The sequence below is a fragment of the Parasteatoda tepidariorum genome, chromosome 7 (genome assembly GCF_043381705.1).
Source record: "Parasteatoda tepidariorum isolate YZ-2023 chromosome 7, CAS_Ptep_4.0, whole genome shotgun sequence".
In the NCBI taxonomy this organism is placed as follows: Eukaryota; Metazoa; Arthropoda; class Arachnida; order Araneae; family Theridiidae; genus Parasteatoda; species Parasteatoda tepidariorum.
The window spans coordinates 78038591-78060219 of NC_092210.1; the positions used below are offsets into that span (position 1 = coordinate 78038591).

Sequence of the window (21629 nt, forward strand, 5' to 3'; positions counted from 1 at the left end):
TGGCGGCTAAGGACGGAGGACCAAACTTCCCCCACACTTACCTCAACTCCCACAAAAAATCGTCACCACCCTTTTTGAAAAATTCGAAATTCCACATTTTTTAAAATATTTTACAGACAGATTTAATTTCATTTTACCTCGTGTCTAGTATCATTCGAAACATGACGTCAACAGGAGCAGCGCGGATATTTTCTATTTATGTAAGAGTTTTTACTCCTTCCATCAAGCAATAGTTCTAATATGATTAGTTTAGAATTTTTTATAATTGTTTTTTTTTAGCGATCAAATTATGCACCCGACATGCTAGAAACTTGTTACCTTGCAGTAGGGAGTTGACTTATATACAGGGTGAGATACTTTAAAAAAAAGACTTATTAGTAGGGCAGTGTTAAATAGGAATTTAACATTTATTGTGACAACACTTTCGAAGAATAATATCGCACCTCTGCACAAGAACTCACAAATTATTTCTCACACATTTTAAAGACATTCTAGTTTCAGTTTCTAAACAGAACAACATCGAATGCAGTGTCTGAGGAGAGCTTATCATTCGGCCTACAATCATCTCTTATTGGACAATGAAACGGTGAAGGAGCCAATCAGATGAAGGAATGAGAGGCTTGGAATTCCGCTAAAGATGAGGCGAAATAGTGTCGGGCTGATAAGCCGAAGAAGTAATAAAAAGACTTTTCTTTTATAGTGGCATCAGGCTGATTTTACCGCGAGGATTGAAACTTTTTTTTGTGAGTTGATTGCTGGATTTGGTGAGGCTAGGGGGCTTCGGCCCCTAAGCTAATTTCTCTTTGGAGTGTACTCTTGAGAGTATTTTTTTGTGAGCATGGAAATTTTGCTAATGCTATCTTTATGCATTCTATCTTTTGCTATCTTTATGCATCTGAGTTTATAAATCTTAATGTTTTGCATTAATTGCAATTTTTATATATGGCGGCCAGGAGGTATACACTCTGGCAATTCTTTTTGTATTTTAGTTAATTAATAAGTATTTGTATCTTAAAGTAATTATAATTCCAAAGATAGTCAAGAAAATAAAATTTTTGTAAGTATACTTTTGTTCAATTGTCCTTGATATTTTCTGTTCTATTGATTTGTTTCATTTTAAGTTATTCTAAATTTCTTTTTTGACTCTAGAGAATTGAGCTTTACACACGTTTTGCACTACCTTACGATCTTAATGTAATTTCCAGCACGTGTTACCATTTTGAATGATTATATTAGCATAATGTTTAAGAGTATACTTTATTTACAGCTTTATTCGTGTAATATATGGATTCCACATGAGATCTAAATTTATTCTCAATTTTTACACGTGCTGATTTTGGATTAATTTGTTCGGCCAGTTAGTTTTGATCTGATATTCTTAATATTTAAATTTAATCATCCAGTTTACTGAGATGAATATTTGATACACCAAACAATGTTAATAGGCAGTTAGATTTTTAAATGTGAGCAACGTAACTTAATTTTTGCAAAGCCTTTTTAACTTTAATTATTACATTATTGCGGCTTTGTAAAATCTTCCTTGACGACCATAAAAACAAGCAATTATGCATTTGATAAATTTCTCCTTTTTGTAAAACCAACTTTATTGAAGAATGATTCGGCATTATTAAATATTTCGATCTTAGTTTTATTCATTGGAGTAATTGGGAAAACAACCACAGAGGCTAAAGCAAAGCGATAATGTTCCGGATCTTATAGCGTTTTTGAAATAAAGTTGCTAAAGGAAAATAAAAAGCTGAACAAAATTTCTTCAACTTAAGATATCAAGTCCTTTTACTCCATATCTTTTGTAAGAAATGCTTGGAACTAACAAAGTTTAATTACTACGAGCCTTATTATTTTGTGGTATTAATGTATTGGTCCATTTTATATCAAGATTCTGTTTATTAATTCCCCTGATTTGTGTATTCCTTTATTATAAAAAAAATTATTACAATGCAATTTATTTAAAACAAAACTGTTCCTCATCGGGTAAAGGCTATTAGGCCCTGCTACTTTAGTTTATCCAAGCGAGGCTATAGAAAAAGTATTTTGAATCATTTTGACTAATAAACAAGTTTTAAAAAACATCGCTTTAATAATAACTGAGCTTGACATTAGCTTTGCAAAACTTTCTGTTTCGTGGTCATCTTTCATGATTTTGTGATCTAGGACCAAAAAATGCTAGTTTTTCTGGTTTTTTCATGAAGGAACCAATTTAAAAAATTCATTTCATGATCTGGAACCAGAGCCCGTTCATGTAACTCAACGTTCCTATTCATCTTTCAAATTAAATCTAAGACTTGAAAGAGCCTAAAAGAACTTTTATCACTAAACTTCAAAATGATTATCAAAAGAGCTTCAAAAAACTTTCCATTTTTTTAAACTTATAAATTCTCAAATCTACTGCTAATGTTTTTATGCTGCCAGAGCCAGAATCTGTATATGAAAATTCCCTTTCATCTCTCTATTGAAAATGAACACCAAAAAAAGCTTAAAGCAACTTTCCCTTTTATCTTTTACTTTAAAAATAAATTTCAGAATCATCTCCTAATGTTTATAGAGACAGAATTTGTATAAGAACTCAACTTTCCATTTCTTCTCTCAGTTTAAGAATCTTAAAGCAACTTTTCCTTTCATTTCTCAGCTAAAAAATAATGCTCTGTCAATTCGTGAGCAAAGATGATGAAATTGATGAGTTCAGCTCTTCATTTATCAAACTGTGAATCAAATGAATTAAATTAGTATTTCACCAAGTTAGAAGCATCAAGAGCAGTTTTTATTCCGAAGGAAAATCATGACTGATTAAAAGGAAAATTAATCTGCCTCCTGTAATGAACTGATAAATCGCACGACGAACAACAAACAAGGTGAAAGTAAGGTTTCTTATTCTTGCTGATGTCTAAATTAGGGTATTATATTAATAACATTCCTTCTACAATGTATAATTGCATAAGACATCCGCCTGTAGAGGATTATTATTAGATGAACCGGAAATTTGATGATGTGGATAGCTCGCCCTAATTAGACTAATTAGGCAACTGCTGCATACCTTACGAGTGCATTATTTCATTAAAATCGGGTTAATAAATATCGGCGTAAAGAGTATTCGTACTACTACCCCTATGGACTCAGTGGAGTGAAAATGGTAGCTCAGAACTTAATCTTTTAATGCATTCTAACAAAAGAGAGTAAATTTGAAGTCTGAAATATGCCATTCAGTCTAATGTTCTTTGTGTTGAATAAGAAACAAACGATGTTGTTATTTTAAGGGGTTACAGCACCTTTGCAACAATTTTTTTAAATAAAGGTATAATCATTCATATTGAGGATGCTTTACATGCTTATAATCAATAATTTGTCTTTAAAAAACAATTAAACTGTTTAAATTTTTTAAAATTTTAAAAAAGTTGAAAAAATTCAAAATTTTTAAATCCCTAAGGATTTTTTATTTTAACTTATTTTTCAAAATTTTTTTTTTCTTAGTGCTTACAATATTCTTCTTAACAATTTTGTGTATTCATTTATCGATATATCAATTAGAGTATTTTTTATAAAATATTTTGTAAAAAAGTAGAAAAAAAGGGTAAAAATTCCTGTTAAGTATATTTAACATGCTGTAAAAATTGTAATACCTTATAAAATGCTTATTCCATGCACAGCTTAAATAAGTGTATTATACTTAAGATAAAAAAGTTTACTTCAAAGCTTTATCTTAAATAGAAAAATTCCTTAGGGATTTAATCAAGATCAAAACACAAAATTATCATTTATGAGAAAAAGCCCTTTAAAGTTTGTCTGCAGAGCAAGATTTTGTATTAGGACAATCTAAAATCATTCATAACTTTTTCAAAAATGTAGATAGAGACATGATTTTTTTTCAGTGCATTTGAAATAGTTTGAAGTTTTATTATAAGCAATAAAAAAAAATTAGTATTTTTGTCATTTTTTTGGGTACTGTGTCCCCTTAATAATGGTTTCTCAATTTATATTTTACCGTTCATGTCAGGTTTGATAATTAACTGTCATCAATATATCAATTTTAAGGTCATATCCTACTTTTTAATAATGATTTAATTTTCATGGTTCTTGGTAAAACAACAGAACCCTAATAATTTCCTTACTGAATATTAAAGTTAACTATTAAGACAAGCTCTGTGACTCAGCACTTTGCTGATTTATTCATTCTTTTAGTTGATTCAAACTTTCAAAAAATGCAAAATCAGCAATTTTTTATTTAGCTTTTCTCAAAACGGCATCGCCCTCCAAAAAACTAACTGTTCCATCTTGTAAGCATCTGCTTACACGTGGAAAAGAAAAATCAATCTTTAAAATGGGCTGAGGTCCCCTTGAGTTTTCTTTTCTACGTGTTAGTAGATATATTTACCTACAGGATGGTATACTAAGTTCTTCGAGCGATGATGACGTTTTGAAAAAAAGTTAAATATGTAAAAAGTCGCAGATTATGCATTTTTTGAAAGCTTGAATGGCTTTATCGGCTAAAAGTATTGATAAATCAGCAAAGTACTGAATCTCAGAACTTGTCTTAATAGTTAACTTTAATATTCAGTAAAAAAATGATTGGAGTGCTATTGTTTGACCAAGATTTTTATGGCAGAAAATCACCAGAAACCTGATTTTCCACAAACTTTGAGGAGCGTAACTCTGGAAAGCAACAATGCCCCATGGAAACAACCATGCGTGCCCATAACTAGGCAGCAATATACTTATAATATAACAAAACAAAAATTTAGAGTGTTGTTGCTTTCTTCAGATAAACCCCTCAAAGCATATTTATATTTCACTTGTAACGAAATGAACTTGAAATTTGAAATTTTCTACAGGCAAGGGAAAAAAAATTATTGCCTCAAACTTGCATTATTCATTCATTTTAAATAATCTACCTTAATATATATATATAAAAACCAATAAAAAATACTACTGTTACTCATTGTCTGAAGTTCAAAATGATTTTTCTTAACAAAAAAGTGAAAAATTTTATTAAGCTTAAAAAATAATTAAGTCCAAAGTAAATTATTTTAAAATTGTCTGGAATATTTTAGTTTTGTTCCTTTAACTGAAAGTTGTGTTTTTTCTATTTTTTATTTTGAAAAATTAATGTTTTTTCGTATTATTAAGGTAGATTTTAGATTATCTCAGTATATTTTTTTCCCATTAAAACAATATGATTCCTTTTTGGTCACTTAAATTCTAGTACTACGCAAAATAACTTTTATATTTTGTTTCAAAGCAGCAAGCCATGAATATTGCCTCTTAGTGCATCAAACTCCTACTATTAACTAAAAAATGATACGTCGATTAAAGAGTGTATTGCTTTTATTTCGCCCACCGAATAATGAATTTGGTGATTATGTTCATCTCACAGATTTAGCCTGAAATGAAGGCTTTTGTTACTACTAAAATAAACACATATTTCTTTCGTAATTACTTCTGAAAAAGAGAGCCATAAATCCTTATAGTTCCTTAATTGTTCATAAGTTTTCTTGTAGAAATAGATCCTGAATTTTATGAAGTAATATGTTCATATTGATGTGCCACTCACATCAAATAATGCATATACTTTCAACATATCTGACTGCGGAACGCCATCCTCATGAACTTGATACAAATCTTTACTTAATGGAATATTACTCTTGTTCATTAACTTCAAAGCTTCGGAATTGGCAGGAGGAATTACTACTGCAACACCTTTTCCCTGAGGAAATCCTTCCAGCAACGATTTCAACAACGCTTCTGCTATCTTTGAATCATCTGCGTAAAGTGGTCCGACTCGTTTGGCTCCCCAAACAGTTAACTTAACGGAACCAAATCCTACACAACGTTCATTTTTCAAAGCAATCAAAGTTTTGCAATGGGGTTCATTGAAACTTAAATCCAAAAATGCCCGCCGTTCACATCCAACTACTTGCAAATCGTAATCATAGATGAGTTCCAAGTGATTTGTTTCCAATGGATGGATAGTAGTATCTCCAGGAAGATTGTCAGAGAGAAGATTGGTGTGCATGCTTTCAGTGGAAACGTATTCTTGAACATTAAAACCTATTTCCGTTTTAGCACCTATTAGATGTGATGTCATATTTGTCCATTGTTTGAAGGTGAAACCTACTCCTCTGTTCTTGTGTCTGTGTCGTTCCATTCCCTTGCGAATAAGCTATAGATATGAAAATATTTCTTATCAGCAAAGCACTTTGTATATCTGAATTAAAAAAATCTGCAGTACCAAGAAAGAATCAGTTGTAAGTGTAGTGAGAATGACTTACTGATTTCAAAATTGAAAACCTCGGAAACAAAAGGAGTTAGAGAAATAAAACTAGCGGTATATTTACTATCAAAGCTGTGAAAAGTTTATTCAGAAATTTCGGAATTTATCAAAAAATACTAACAGGTGGCGCTGCAAACCATCGATGATTATTGCTATTAGTTCCAGCGTGAAAATGCAAAAGATGGTTGTTGTACCGAATTAGAAGGTTTAAACCAGGAATTCTACTCAACAACATACGCTTCTGGTGCAGGAATATCACAGATTATAATTCTACGGTAATTGCATTCTTTTCACGAAGTTCGTACATAATACTGCGCAATCTGTTGGCAACTTTCGTAACTAAATTGCAAAATTATGACAAGAAATTTTTGAAGCTTTCACAATAGAATTCATTCCTCTGTTACCCTTTGTTTCATAGATTTGTAATTTAGAAATTAATAAATCTTTCTCAATAAATCATTCAGTAAGAATACAGGGCACGTTAAGGAATGTAAATGGTAAAAAAATCTAAGACCTATATTGCTCATGTGTGGGTCGAGCAGGTTTGTCTACATTAAGATGTTAACCCTGACCAAAAAGATTTATGAAGGTAATACTATATACCGATCTGGGCAGAGCATTGTACCGGTCGGTAGAGGAAAAATCCATGTATACACCAAATAGCATGCCCGTTTATATTTATGCCGGTTCTGAAGCAGATATGTTTAAAGGAAAGCTGGTAATTGTCTTTAAAGTAGCCCCTTTCCAAGAGATAATGCTTCAGCCATTATCTTGAATTACTTTCAAAGATATTAATTCAGCATAATAAGTCAAAGTTTTTATAAACTTTAGGGGTTTAAAAATAGGTAAACTTGAACTTTACTATAGTGACAAGTTATTTTTTTTGAAGTATTTATGCTGAACTGAATTGCATTAAAACCAAGTCGATAGAGTTAATAATTTAGAACATAAGAGATATAGTAAACATGAAGTATAAAAAAGTATAGTTTTTGATTGCACTGATGACTTTTGCTTTTTTGATACATATTGTCGGGTCTGAAATACCTATTGAAAGGAAAGAATTAATTTTCCAATTTTTCTTTTATGCTGAATAAAGTGAGACTAAAATGAAGTAAAAAGGCTAATAGATCAAAATTTAAGTAAGTTTTAGCTGTTAAAAACACCGTTTTGTATTTGATCCTACCAATCAACGAATTTGATATTACTATATTTAAAAAAAAATATTTTGAATCATATACATTGTGTTAACAGATCCTAGTGATATCAAAATCAAGTCGTTGGGACTAATAGTTTAGCCGAAATTCCAGTACTAAAAACACATTTTTCACTTACGCATTTTTACGTTAAGTTCCAATGTCATCGGACTAACGACGAGAGGTTTTCATGTACTGCAAATGAAAGTTTTACACAAATTGGTCACGAAGGATATTGATTTTTTAAAAATGCAGCCTCTTCTTTTAATGATTTGTATTATAATTTGTATAATAATTTATATATTTATATGCTTAAAAATGCATCCACTTTTAATTTTTTTAATAAAAGATGAAGTCTAAGAAAAAGTGCATCCAGACCACTAAATGGCTCTATCTCTAACTTTTTCTCTAAATGCCTCATAATGCATCCAGTTCACTTTCAAAAAATACATCTTCTCATGACGTCAGAATGCTCTAAATTCGATACTCTGATTTTTTTGTCATATGCCTGTTTAGGCAGTGGGGGTGCGACTGTTCCTGTTTTTCAGTGGCGCCATCTATGGCCAGGAATTCGATTTCTGCCACGCCATTCACACAACCACAACCCGTTTATAGGGCGGGTCACATTCACACACAAGGGAGAAAGGACATAGAACACACAGAGAGAGAAAGAAACATCCATGTCTTGCCCGGGATTAGAACCCAGGACCTTTCTGATGCAAGGACAGTTCCCTGCCCCCTACCCCCTACACTACTCTGATGAGTTAATTTATAAAATCTATTCTCTTTTATACGGATGAAGATATTTGTTTTGTTATTTGCTGGGGGAAAAATTGTCGGTGTGAGCTTTTACTTCGAACATAATTCAAAATGCGTATTTTAAGAAAATTGGTATAATAAAAAAATACTTATTTAAGGATTTCGAGGTATGTACCTAATCTACAACAGACATTTCGAGCTATATCTACTTTTTAAAATCAGCAATATTAGCAAAGTCCGTGTCGGCTTTCTTTAATCCCTAACAAGAGCTATTTCCACTTTCTTAAACACGCTTTTCGAGATATGTTCTTTTTTTAAACACACTTTTAGAGCTATGTCCAAAATAAAAAGCTCCTCAGGAACTTACATTTGGAGTTATGAAGATAGAAGAGAAATTGATGTAACAAAAAGGTTGCAGCTATGTTCTCTCCTATGTCATAGAGTAGAACTACATTTCTAAGAATTTTCTATAACTCTGGATTTCAAAATGATAAGTTGCATTTTTATAATTTTTTTGCAAATTTAAGTAGTATTGTTTCAATATTTCACAATTATCTTCCAATGTAATGGCCACTGTCTAAGTATTCATATCGAACTGTTATAAGCAGACAACAGGAGTGACGAAATTTTCTTTTAATTAAAATACGTCAATTTTGCATAGAAAATATAATTATGTTATTTGCTGATAATATTAAAGGTAATAAACATAAAAATAACCTCAATTTTGAACATTGCATGAGTTTGAAAGGAGAATCTATTAATACTAGAATACGTAAATTACGCTGTTTCTTGATTTTTTAGAAAACCTGCATGCCGGGTGTTCCTTAATGACAACCCTTAATGTACATTTTCGAATTTTTGTCAAAAGGAATTCAAAAAAGTATGAACATTAAAGGCTACAAATTAATTTTAATATCAAGGGGAAAATAAACCAATACAAGAGCTTCACAAATGACATTTGATAAAGTTTGGGACTAGGATCATCAAAACCATGATTACAGTAAAAAAAGAAAGGGAATGTAATAAGATGATTATTACATTTTCTAGGACGAAATTTCTATGTTGGATACGTCTGCCTTAACAGTTTATAATATGATATTTATTAGATTTTATAATGAGGGTATTACGATACATAATGATATAGATATATATTGATATACATAAATATATTATAATACAGTGTGTTTATAAAGTCCCGGACCCATTTTGATGTTTACTCATAAAATAATAAAGATAGATTAAAATTAATAGCATAAATGGTTAGATAGACTCAAAAAGCTTCATGACCATTGTCAATGAACTTCCACGTGTGCCCCCTTCGTCGCACGGTAGCGGCAAGCATGTCGGCATTCACAGAGGCTATTGAGGTTGTAATTCTGGCTTTTAGGTCATCAATGTTCGACACGATCCTCCTGTAAACATTGTCCTTTATAAATCCCCAAAGAAAAAAGTTCAGCGGCGTTATATCAGGTGATCTGGGTGACCAAGGAATAGCCTCTGTGGATGCCGACATGCTGGCCGCTACCTGGCGTGAAACTGACTATCGACTTGATATTCTCCGTGCGACGAAGGGAGCACACGTGGAAGCTCATTGACAAGGGCCATGAAAGTTTGTGAGTCTATCTAACCATTTATGTTATTAATTTTTATCTATCTTTCTTATTTTATGAGTTATTAAACATCAAAATGGATCCGGGATTTTATAAACACCCTGTATAATGATGGCTTAATATTTTACTGCTTTTCTTTCTCTTCTAACAAAGAGCTACTGTCTAACCTACCTAAAATCATAAACTCCAAAAAGAAAGCTTTGAACAGTTTTAAAAACAGTTTTTTAAAATTATTTTTATTGGAGAGGAAACTGTTGATAATTCGCATTAATATGAAATATGAGTTGTTATGCGGAACCTGACATTGCAGATCATGCGAGTGTATTTAGCTCCAGCGTTATTTGGTTGTAGAGTTGTTTGAACAAAGAGTAACCACTAGAACACTCTCCAAAGCGTAATATGTACCGAAAATGCTGATGATGAGTATTTGGAGGTCTAACGGCAGATGTGATCCATTAAGATTTTATGAAAGCTGGCTCATCATTCACAATAGAAATATAATGCAACTAACTCGACAAAATGATTCATAACTTTAAAGAAAAATAGTTTAGATTATTCAGAAAATCATTTCTGGTGTTACTGCATGACATTGTCAATGACATTGACAACACGCTACGGAATTAACTTTGGCAAAACTTCACGAGTTAGAATTTTTACTTTTTCATCATCTGGATGATGATGAAGAAGTTCAGAAATTCATAAAGCCTAGCCAATTCGAGCAATATCTTTCTAAATTTTGCAGCATTTTAATAGAAAACAGTTTTATTTCGAAAATGCTGTAAAACTGATCTTTCAGAAATTTATTGACTCTCGCAGTCAGGATTAAACTTGCCAGAACAACCTGCTACATACATGGCAAAAGTGTAAGAAAAATATGGATTGATAATTACTTTGATGAATGAAGTAGTTCCTTATATCTACAACCGCTTTGTCTTTTATCCCCTACAAATTTCAGACTTGACAACCTACCTCGATCCAGTTTTGATGTTTCTCATCCCACCTTCCTTTTTTGCGATTCAACAGACTTCGACGTCATTTTCTTCACTCTTACTAAAATATTTATTTTCTGCTTATAATTTGCAAAGATTTTATTCCTTCATTCCTGACAAGGATTCTGAAAAACCAAATATTACCCTCATTTTTTTTTGTCGTATGCCTGTTTAGGCAGTGGGGATGCGATTGTTCCTGTTTTTCAGTGGCGCCATCTATGGCCAGGAATTCGACTTCACCCACGCCATTCACGCAACCACAACCCGTTTTTAGGGCGGGTCACATTCACACACAAAGGAGAAAGGACATAGAACACAGAGAGAGAGAGCAAGAAACATCCATGCCTTGCCCGGGATTCGAACCCAGGACCTTTCTGATGCAAGGGCAGTATATTACCCTCATGAAACCCGTAATTTAAATAACGGCATGAAATGCAAGTTTTACTTAAATATGTAACTTAGAGAAAGAAAAAGCATTTAAAATTAGTTAACTTCATTAGTTATTTATTAAAGCAAAAAGACCAGGACTCTCTCTATCTCTCCCTGGTGACAGGCAAACCAACACCTGCCTATCCCGACTGGCCAGTGGACACCTGAAAAGTCTGACATTTTCTGCAAATCAAAAGATCTTTCCTCTTTGCCTTAAATGCCAATAAAACCAGGCATCACCTGAGCACATCTTGATCTGTTTAGGGCTGGACTGGAACGATATTCATTCCTCTCCCATTCTGGTTTCGGATTTTCTCAATATCAACGGATTCATTGATCTGGTCTGACCCCGTTAGACCAGATGGGAATTAGCAACAACAGCAACAGTTATTTATTACTCAAAGAAATGATGAGTTTTAATTTTTAGGATATCTTGCATATTTTAGGATATGTCATTTCAGAATTTTTGGTCTTAAAACAAAATCCATTGGACTTAAAAAAAAGGTATTTATATATTAATGCGCCATAAAACTATAAAAAAAATTTCTTATAAATTTTTCATTGTAATTAAGAGCGCTGAACAACGAAAATAAATCCAATTATATTTTTTCTTATTAGACACGTGCATTGTCGAGCACGCAAAGAGAAAAACAAATCTTAAATAAATATTTTTTTTAAATGATAGAATTTTATAACAAGCGACTAGGGGAAGGATGATTCCATAATGTTAAATACTTAGAGTTTCGTCGGAAGAGTGAAAATAGGGAAAGAGGGAAATTACACTGAGAATATTGGGGATTTTTTTGTTCGCTTCCTTGGCGTATTGGTTAAATTTCAAAGGTTTACCGTCACCGTTCGCATTTGTTTTTATGTTTATTTTCTGCGACGTTTGCTGTCATTTTCGAACACGTATAAAATATGTTATTTGTTGAATTTTTTCCTTATGTCTTTGCTTTTATTATTGTTATCTGTTTTGCTTTTGTTTTAAAATTTTTTTTTTACTTTAAAGTTAGTTAGATCTTTATATATGTATGTTGCCGGCATTGTATAGAATACTGGATGTTTTCAGGCAAAGTATGAAATGTAAGAATTATACCGGGCAATGGTACTTGACCTTAAAAAGCATCAGTGTAGGGTATATCGGGCAAATACATACCGGACAATGGCACTGAACTTTAAAAAAACATCAGTGTAGGGTATACCGGGCAGTGGCACTTGACCTTAAAAAAACATCAGTGTAGCGTATACCGGGCAAATGTATACCGGGCAATGGCACATGACCTTAAAAAAACATCAGTGTAGGGTATACCGGGCAGTGGCACATATACTAGGTCTAGTTGACTAGACTTTTGATAAATGTCTGAAATATATACAAGGTATAGTTAAGTGCCACTGCCCGGTATACATTTGCCCGGTATTCCGAGCACTGATGTTTTTTTAAGGTCAAGTGCCACTGCCCGGTTTATGCAAGGAATTCTTTTCACGATCTCTCCCCCCCCCCTCACGCTCCTCCAACATGTACTGAATTGCTGGAACAGCGACCGATAATTGTCAACAGTACTGAGGTACGTACTTCTCTGCATCAAAAACNTCTTTTTTAAAAAAAAAAAGATGCACAATTTTTTTTAATTAATAAAAATGGCGGGATAAATGTGCCTCCTTATTTACATTACAATTTAAATTAAAATCAAATAGCGTAGCATATTTTTAGTGTTTTGTTGCTCACAAGCTACAATGAATGGTTTTTTGAGCAAAAAGAGAAAGGGGCGATATGTGTCAGCCAAACCCAAGAGGGGGGCGATGGTCCACAAAAGGTTGGGAACCACTGTATTAGATGCTCTCAAGAGGTTAACGGGAATTCGCTGCAGAACATCTTATATATTAATCTTACCTGAAATGCAAGATTGCTTCCTCTGTAGTTGGGATGAACATACGTTAATCCGGATGTATAGAAGCCTTTTGCGAAAGTTAGCATGGAATGTGTTCCAATAATATTACCTGCAAAAGTATTTAATTAAAATGTCAGTCTAAAATCATCAACATTGCGTTTAAACAATTTTATGTAATTCGTACGTTTAGAAAAGATACAGAGACTGAGGAATAGTTGCACCAACCTTCCAGCGTCAAGCGCGCAATAAACGCAGCATATTTGTTACCTAGTTCTCCTTTCTTCTCAAGTATTATTAAAAAAGATTTTCATTGGGAAGAAAAAGTGATCAGTGTAAAAAGATGGCGACAATACATAATAAAATATACTATAGTTTATTAGACTTCTTCCGCATGGAAACACAGAAAGAAAAAGAGAAATATGACGAATCTCTGAGATTAATTCTGTATTCCCCTCTTTTGTTCTGTGTTTTCATACTGAAAAAGGTTCATAATGATAAAATCNTTCATGTAGTTTATTAGACTTCTTCAGCATGTAAACACAGAAGAGAAATAGAGAAAGAAAAAGAGAAATATGACGAATCTCTGAGATTAATTCTGTATTCCCCTCTTTTGTTCTGTGTTTTCATACTGAAAAAGGTTCATAATGATAAAATCAAAACTACAGTATATCTATTTATGTGGCATATCTTAAAGACATTTCTTGTTGTTTAGCTTTATTCATATACTAGATGAATACCCGATTTTCGTACGGGTTCAAAAAAGTAAATCATATAAAACTCTGGATTGATCAACACTACGAAATTATGCCCAAAACTGAAACGCATATACAGAAGCAATTAATAAAGATTAGTTCCCATATTTTTTTATTATTTTTTGTTGCTCTTTCGGTGGCTTTACTTCATTAGATTAATGAAAACATATTTTTCTTTTAAAAATTTCATTCTGTCGAAATAACGATTAACTGTTCAGTCCTTTCATTTTAATTAATGCTTATTTATAAAATTAAGTAAGCATCAATAATGGTACATGGCGTACATACATACACTAGCGTAAAAAGTCTTTGGCCAAACTCGACATTAATGTTGATTCAAAATGGAGTAAAAAAATATATAATTCTTTTTCAAATTTTCTTAGTATGCTTATCGACAAGAAAGCAAGGTCCGCTTTAAATCAAATACAATTTTAATCTCAGTCAGGTATTAAATAGTGTTTTTCATTTTTAACTGTTTTCGTACATCAAAGTAAGTACTAAATCTATAACAATTTAGTCAAAATACAATTATTTAATTGTTTAGTTGAATACTTATAAGTATAGGCTTTGCTTCATTATTTACTGCGTTCCACTCGCTATTTTATGAGCATACTATTTTTTATATTGACATTTGTTCGTGCAGAATTTGCACTAAATTGTGCAAAATTGGTTCTTAGGCTCGAAATATACAGGGTGTTTACAAAGTCCCGGACCCATTTTGATGTTTAATAACTCATAAAATAATAAAGATTGATTAAAATTAATAACATAAATGGTTAGATAGACTCAAAAAGTTTCAATACCGTGAAACACAAAGGGATTCCCCAAAGGTTAATGTGTGGTGTGGACTAATGCATTGGACCTTTCTTTTTTACAGAAAAGACGGTCTCATCAGTCGTATACTTAGACACGTTAGAAAACTTCGTATTTCCACAACTAGAAGAGCTTCAGCCACATGTCTTTTTGCAACAAGATGGTGCACCACCTCATTGGGGAATCATCGTTCGTAGTTCTTTGAATGACCATTTTCCAGGAAGATGGATTGGGCGAGGAGGTCCAATTCCTTGGCCACCCAGATCATCTGATATAACGCCGCTGGAAATTTTACTTTGGGGATTTATAAAGGACAATCTTTACAGGAGTATGGTGTCGAAAATTGATGACCTAAATGCCAGAATTATAACCGCAATAGCCTCTGTGGATGCCGCTACCTGGCGTGAAATTGACTATTGACTTGATATTCTCCGTGCGACGAAGGGGGCACACGTGGAAGTTCATTGATAAAGGTCATGAAACTTTTTGAGTCTATCTAGCCATTTATGTAATAATTTTTATCTATCTTTATTATGAGTTATTAAACATCAAAATGGGTCCGGGACTTTATAAACACCTTGTATAAGAAAAGGAACATGCGTGCAAAGGTTCAAATTTTAACGAAGGGCAATTTATGATTAAATAACAGGAATGTTAAAAATTCCTTAATCAAGGGTGATATATATGCTGATTACAATGTTGATATGTCGATTATGAGCAATGATGATAGCACACTCGACCGAAAAAAAAAAGAAAAAATGCACAGGAAGGCCAAAATGTTTTTTCCACAGAGTAATCGAAAACTTTTACACGATAGCATATATACTTTTGTACTTTCAAAGTAAGTAAACCAATACCGTTTAGGGTACAAAACTTATTTTTGAATTTCATTTTACATTCATACAAATTTAATCGAGTATCATGGATGACAATAGTAGCATTACGATTTTTTACGATTCTCATAAGCACATTTTCTTTACTAATGCTCCTATTTAGTACGTATTTTACTTTCAATTATTACCTATTACTTAAATTATTTAATTAAGCATCATATGCGTCAATGATAGCATAACGATTTCTCACTCTTCGCCTAACTAATTAAGTTACGTTTCTCAGAAACTCCAAGCTTCAACTCCGAGTCTTGTAATTTTGAACCCTATCCAGAATACAAAGGAACTCCTGGATCAAGTATTGGGAGAAATTTGTCTACTTGGACGACTTTTTGATGGAGCTAACCCGCATTTGCGTCACATGGAGAGGAAGGCCACGAGAACCTCCCATGGGTAGCCTGACTGCAAGGGGACTCTAGCCCATGATCCTTCTACCACTGAGGATATTTTACGTCAGCTCTGTGGTTTATGCAAGCCGGATGCGGAATTCGTATAGACCAGCCATAGCAGGGATTTCAACCCGGTTCACCTCAAACAAATTTAAGGTTAGTCACCTGAACCATTAAGTTCTAGTACATGAAACTCCTATCATTAAATCACGATTTATGACTTTTTTGCTCACTGTACATTGGAGGTCATAAATAAATAACTATTTGAGAAAAACACGCAAAAACATTATAAAAATCTGACAAATGAAGGCAGTGAGAGGTTATATTAAAGTTCATGAATTCATTAATTGTAGGCGGAAACTGAGAGAAAGTAACAGATTATTAGGCAAATCCTTATTCTCTGTCAGTGTGCCTAGAGTGCTTATTGGCTCTTGGCATTTCCGGCAAAACTAAATCCTAAATGCACTTTAGCGTCCAAATAGAGTCTCGGTGCTGCCATCTAGTGTGGCAGAAACTAGACGTCAAAATTAACATGACCAACGGTATCTCACCCACTGTGGTGGTCCTGAAAGAGTGGATACCACCTCTGGAGAACGCACTAGGTTTGTTCATCGGCAAGTCCGATTGTGCAGCTCATTGGAAATAAATAAATAAATTATTATCTGTCATTGAAACTGGTTTTAATGTTTCTAATTCCACTTTCACCAACAGTGATTTAGATCTTTTCCTTTTTTTTTCGTCTTTAAAATGCAAATTTATCACTCCTAAGGAGTATGCAGTTTTGACCTCATTGTTTGACAAGGTTTTTGAAACCATAAGGTGTAAAAAATATATAAAGATGGGGATAATGAAGCCCTCTGTATATTTTCAATAGAGAATATTTTACCATATTCTCGATTGAAAATATACTGACTCTTTTCAAAGCTTTATTTAAAAAGGGATAATATTGCTTGCATTTTATTCCAAAACTTCTCAAGTATTTTTTTAAATCATTTTTTCTGGAATTCTCAACATAATCGGAATAGATTTCCTTCAGCAATTCATGTACTGTTTTGAAAAACAAATGTTTTAAAATTTTCAAATCAGCATTTAAGAAAATTGCTTTGAAAAAAATTTAGAATTGGTGAATAAACAACTAGAATCCTGACACTGGAAAAAATTTTTTACGAAGAAAGCAAAAATTCTTGAAACCATATTTTTCGCAAGAAAAATAGCTAATGTAATTAACTGTGTTATTTCATTTTTATTTAGAATCAGGTAAACCTTTACCATTATCATTTTCAGCTACAATAATCGCTTCTGGATCCAACTTATGAAAGGAATACAGGCTATATAAGCAATCGTGACAAGTTGGCGATTTTCGGATTTCAGCTATTTTCGGAATGTCGACCTCGGTGATGTTCCTTATTGTCCAATTACTACTTACTTCAGAATAATTTCGTCCTGCTTCATAAGTTTTACTTTCAACTGGAAAGAAAATTGAGAATTTTATTTCATTGTTTACTTAAAATTTACTATGTATTTTACAGATAATTTACCTGCTTTATCTTTTGAAAAAAAGTTTCATTCTTAAATAGAGCAAGAAATTTGAAAAAGAACGTCTTTTAAAATTTACTTTCTACGCGCGCTTCTCTTTTTCAAAACGCAATAGAAATGAAAAATAAAAGGTTTTGCACATTATTAAAGGAATGCTTAAGAAACATTTTGAAACAATGCTTTTAAAGCCATCAATTGTGCAATATTTATCTTTAACTCCTTAACGATCGGTTAATTTTCAAGAAAACAGTCATAAAAGTGCATATTTTTTTTTCTGACATCCAAACATCTTGTGCTGACACCTAGTTTAAAATAAACTAACTATGCATAATTACCTAAAAAATATCCTGTGTACTGCCATCTGGTGTGTAAAATGAGAAATGAAATGTTTTCCAATCAAAAGAAATGAATTAGTTTCATTCTTATTGGCGCGTTACTGTTGAACACTCCAGCCTGGAAATTTCACGGGAGCGAGAAATAGAGGGTGAAACCTCACCCCATCATTTTCACGGGAGCGAGAAGGAAGGAGTTAAAAGGGATTCTAGATTCATCTAAATAAGTGCTGGTAAAGATATGCAAGTGCACGGTGAACTCGTACATCTTCACCTATACTTGTTTAGAGCAATCTACTTTATTACGAGTGAATTTTATGGTATGATTCATGACTTAGCAATAGAATATCCTCCCAACCCCTTATTTATAGATCTATATGTGCACTACTTTTAAATGAAATTTCTTTAACTTTGCATTTTTGTTGGATATATGTTCGCTTATAAAAACAAAAATATTGGAGTCTCCGTTCTGGCGGTAGTTTTTGGAATGAAAATTTAGAACATGATTTCAGAACATTTCCATAAAAATATATTAATCACTTCACAAATTTAATAACCTAAAAATTTGAATTTTTTTAAAAATTTTGTTAAAAATTAATTAAATTTGAAATTATTGAAAAATTTTATTAGGTACAATTTGTTATGATGTCACTGCTAAAAAGTTTGTAAATTGATCTAATAATAATCTGAAAAACTCTGAGTAAAACTGTGAAGACTTTATCAGTTAATAATGTCGCTTTTAATATTTTTTTAGTAAAAGTTCTGAAGAGATTAATTTATATTAAGATGGTAATTAAAAAACAAGCGGTATGCAAAATTGAGAAAAATACAAATTTCAAAATAAAAGTCATTTTACTTGATCGAAAAAAAAAATCCTTTTTGTGTATGATAAATTTTTAAATATTTTTATTTCGTCCGTGCTAACAATGGGCCATTAAAATGAATAACGTATTCTAATGATAAATACGGACTAGACTTCATGACAAACAGGAAATAATTTATTTAAAATGCAACAAATAAAAAGTAATTCATTTTCCTTTACAACTCTATGGAAGAGGATCTGCCCAAATTTACTATCTTCCAAACTAAAACATCACTAACTGAGATAGTTAACTGCCCATGCGTTGTCAGTTTTCATTCCAGTTGTGATAAGGGGGGTATCACAGCACGAAGCATACTCGGAAACGAAACACTAGGGCTTCCGTGCTCGGCTGACCACTTAATCAGAAAACCCTAGAGCGTAAAGTCACGAAAACTAGCATGGGCACATTAGGCTTCGGATATCGATAAGCTTTCGCGCAACTGAGTATAGTTTAACTATTTGTTAATATCATAATTTTTTTTCCATACATTTAAAAGAAAACTATTAAAACATTTCTCCAATAAGAATGCAGAATACAAACGAAAGTATACCAATCCGAACGATCAACAGCACCATCACTTTCAATGATAACACTTGGGATCACAATGATAACACACTTCAATGATAACAATGATAACATCCTGTGCACTGTCACTCGTCCTCCTCGTTTGGCATTTTCAGGTGTTTCTTCTACGTCTAAGATATTAATATCGAACAATTATTTCTAGTACGATCGTCAGTGCTGCTTGTCTTAGAAAATCCCGTTATTGTTCGATTAATTAACTTTTGATATATAAATGTTAAATCGCCCTAAATATCTCAGATGGGTTCTTCTCTATTCTGATGCAAGGAAATAAATGTTCTACTGAGTCTAAAAAGTTTTGAAAAGTGTTGCTAATTATCTCCAACGATGTTATTTGAAATCGTCTGTCTCTGCCACGTTTACTTCACAACAGTCGATTTCAATTTTTTGCATTAGAGCTTGAGGCACGGACATAAAATAAATAGGGTAGTTAATATCTCTTTTAAATGAATTTTGTTGCTTTGTAAATAAATTCCGAACACCAAGCACAAAAAACAAAATTCAGTACATTTCCTTCACTCACATTAAACTTATCATAAAAAAAAAATATTGTTTGCAATGACATAGAAAACACTATGCTCAGTCGTTATGAAATCATAAGTGAGAGTTAACAGTAATTCCACAATTCAAGTTACTCAATGTTAAATCATTGTGGTCGTATTTGAACAAAGCGGGACTGTATTTGAAAGTTTGCATATTTTACAGATGAAAAGTATTTAATACAAAATGTTACGTTCGAAAATTTATTTTCTGAAAATCTGCAGTTTGGGGGAGGGAATGTGTTTTTGTAATCAAATTTTTATCGTGTCATTAATGGAATATCTTTGTTATCATATTAAGCACGCAATATTTTGTCTAAGCGAGATTTTGCCCATTCGAGATTTCGCCCACTCAAAGTTTTGACCGCACAAGATTTTGTCTTGCTATATTCTGCTCGATATATTTTGTCCTTATACCTGAAAGCACTTTTCGTTCAAAATGTTTGAAAATTATGAAATAATTCTGTGTAAATGTAAAAGTAATTGTGAAAAGCCCGATAAATTAATCAACAATGAAAAAGCGAATTACGAGATGCAATACTGGGAATTTAGTTCTTAGAATGAAAATATCAAAAAATGCTTTTAAAAAGTATACCATCTGGGAAATTCAAGTTTCACACATTTAAACCTTAGTCATTTTTTAAAATGCTATTTTTTAGGAAATAAACTAATGATTTGCTAGAGTTTAAAAACTTTATTCTCTTTCTCTATTAATAAATCTTTAAAATTTATTGAGGTTACCGATTTTTGAAACATATGTATCTAATTGCTAACATAAATAAACTGATGTATAATTACTCTTTTTTAAGCCTCCCACGGTTAGTCTGAGGGCAAGAGAACTCTAGCACATGATCCGTCTACAACTGATAATATTTTACGTCAGCAGGTCGGTGCGAGCCGGACGAGATATTCGTGTCGACAACACATTAACATTATATCTTCATGTTAACATTACAGCGTATCGACTCTCACATTAGAGGATTGTAGAAATTTTTGTACATTAAAGAAGAAAAAAGAGAAGATTTCAAATTATGAGTATATTTACCTATATTTCTAAAGAAGAAAATCCGCCTAACAAAGTTTGAATTCAACCTAGACATTTCTATAACAAGCTAAGCGTGAACTATGCGTTGTTTCAAACTATTAATCCTAGTTAATATAGAAAAGTAATTTTTTTTTAACTTTCTATATTAACCTAGTTAAAATAGAATTGTTAGTACACCTTGCTTTTTAAGTAAAATTTTATTAATGTCTCATAAAATGTCACCTTTATAGTTCAATTTAGCTATTGTGTAACGTTAAAATTTATTACTTTGCAATTTTTAAAGTGATAGAAGCAGTTGAATCAACATTTATAGGTATTAAAATGTAAACACATCAGAAAACCTCAAACGGGACATCAAAATGTATACTGACGGCAGCAATATTGGTTTTTTTTAGCAGAATTTTAATTGAAAACTGCAGAAGATACAATTTCTCTACGTCAACCCAGATTTCTATTTTGTTTTCAGAAGTGAACTTTTTGCAATAGATAGATATGGCTCGTTCACCAGGAGTTGGCACTTGACTCCGCCTTCATCACGTGGTATGCGACGATACTATTTCGTTATTTTGGAAACAAGGTGCTATTTGACGATCGAATGGCAAAAATATTTATTTTTCAAACTTTATTTGCATTTTTTTTAACATTGAATATTTCATAAATTTGTTGATATTTCACCCCATTTTTTATGGTACTTCTCTCTTTTGAATGAATAATTTGTCCTTTTTGAAACATTTTG

At 32.2% G+C, this 21629-nt stretch overlaps 1 protein-coding gene across 1 annotated transcript; it reads right to left on the minus strand.

The window, feature by feature from the left end:
* Positions 1 to 5319: 5319 nt before the first annotated feature.
* On the minus strand, positions 5320 to 21050 carry LOC107443523 (uncharacterized). The gene is made up of 4 exons (XM_016057433.3): positions 20894 to 21050; positions 17266 to 17463; positions 13155 to 13261; positions 5320 to 6172 (listed from the first exon to the last, which is right to left on the minus strand). The coding sequence occupies exons 1-4, from the start codon at positions 20946 to 20948 to the stop codon at positions 5543 to 5545; spliced, it is 990 nt and encodes a 329-aa protein (XP_015912919.1). The 5' UTR covers positions 20949 to 21050; the 3' UTR covers positions 5320 to 5542.
* Positions 21051 to 21629: the final 579 nt, after the last annotated feature.

Coding starts and splice junctions, on each gene's coding strand:
- LOC107443523 (XM_016057433.3), bottom strand. CDS start 20,948: ATGTCTAGGTTGAATTCAAACTTTGTTAGGCGGATTTTCTTCTTTAGA. Junction 17,464..20,893: donor TTTCTTCTTTAGAAATATAG/GTAAATATACTC, acceptor TTTTCTTTCCAG/TTGAAAGTAAAACTTATGAA. Junction 13,262..17,265: donor TGTAGCTGAAAATGATAATG/GTAAAGGTTTAC, acceptor ATACTTTTGCAG/GTAATATTATTGGAACACAT.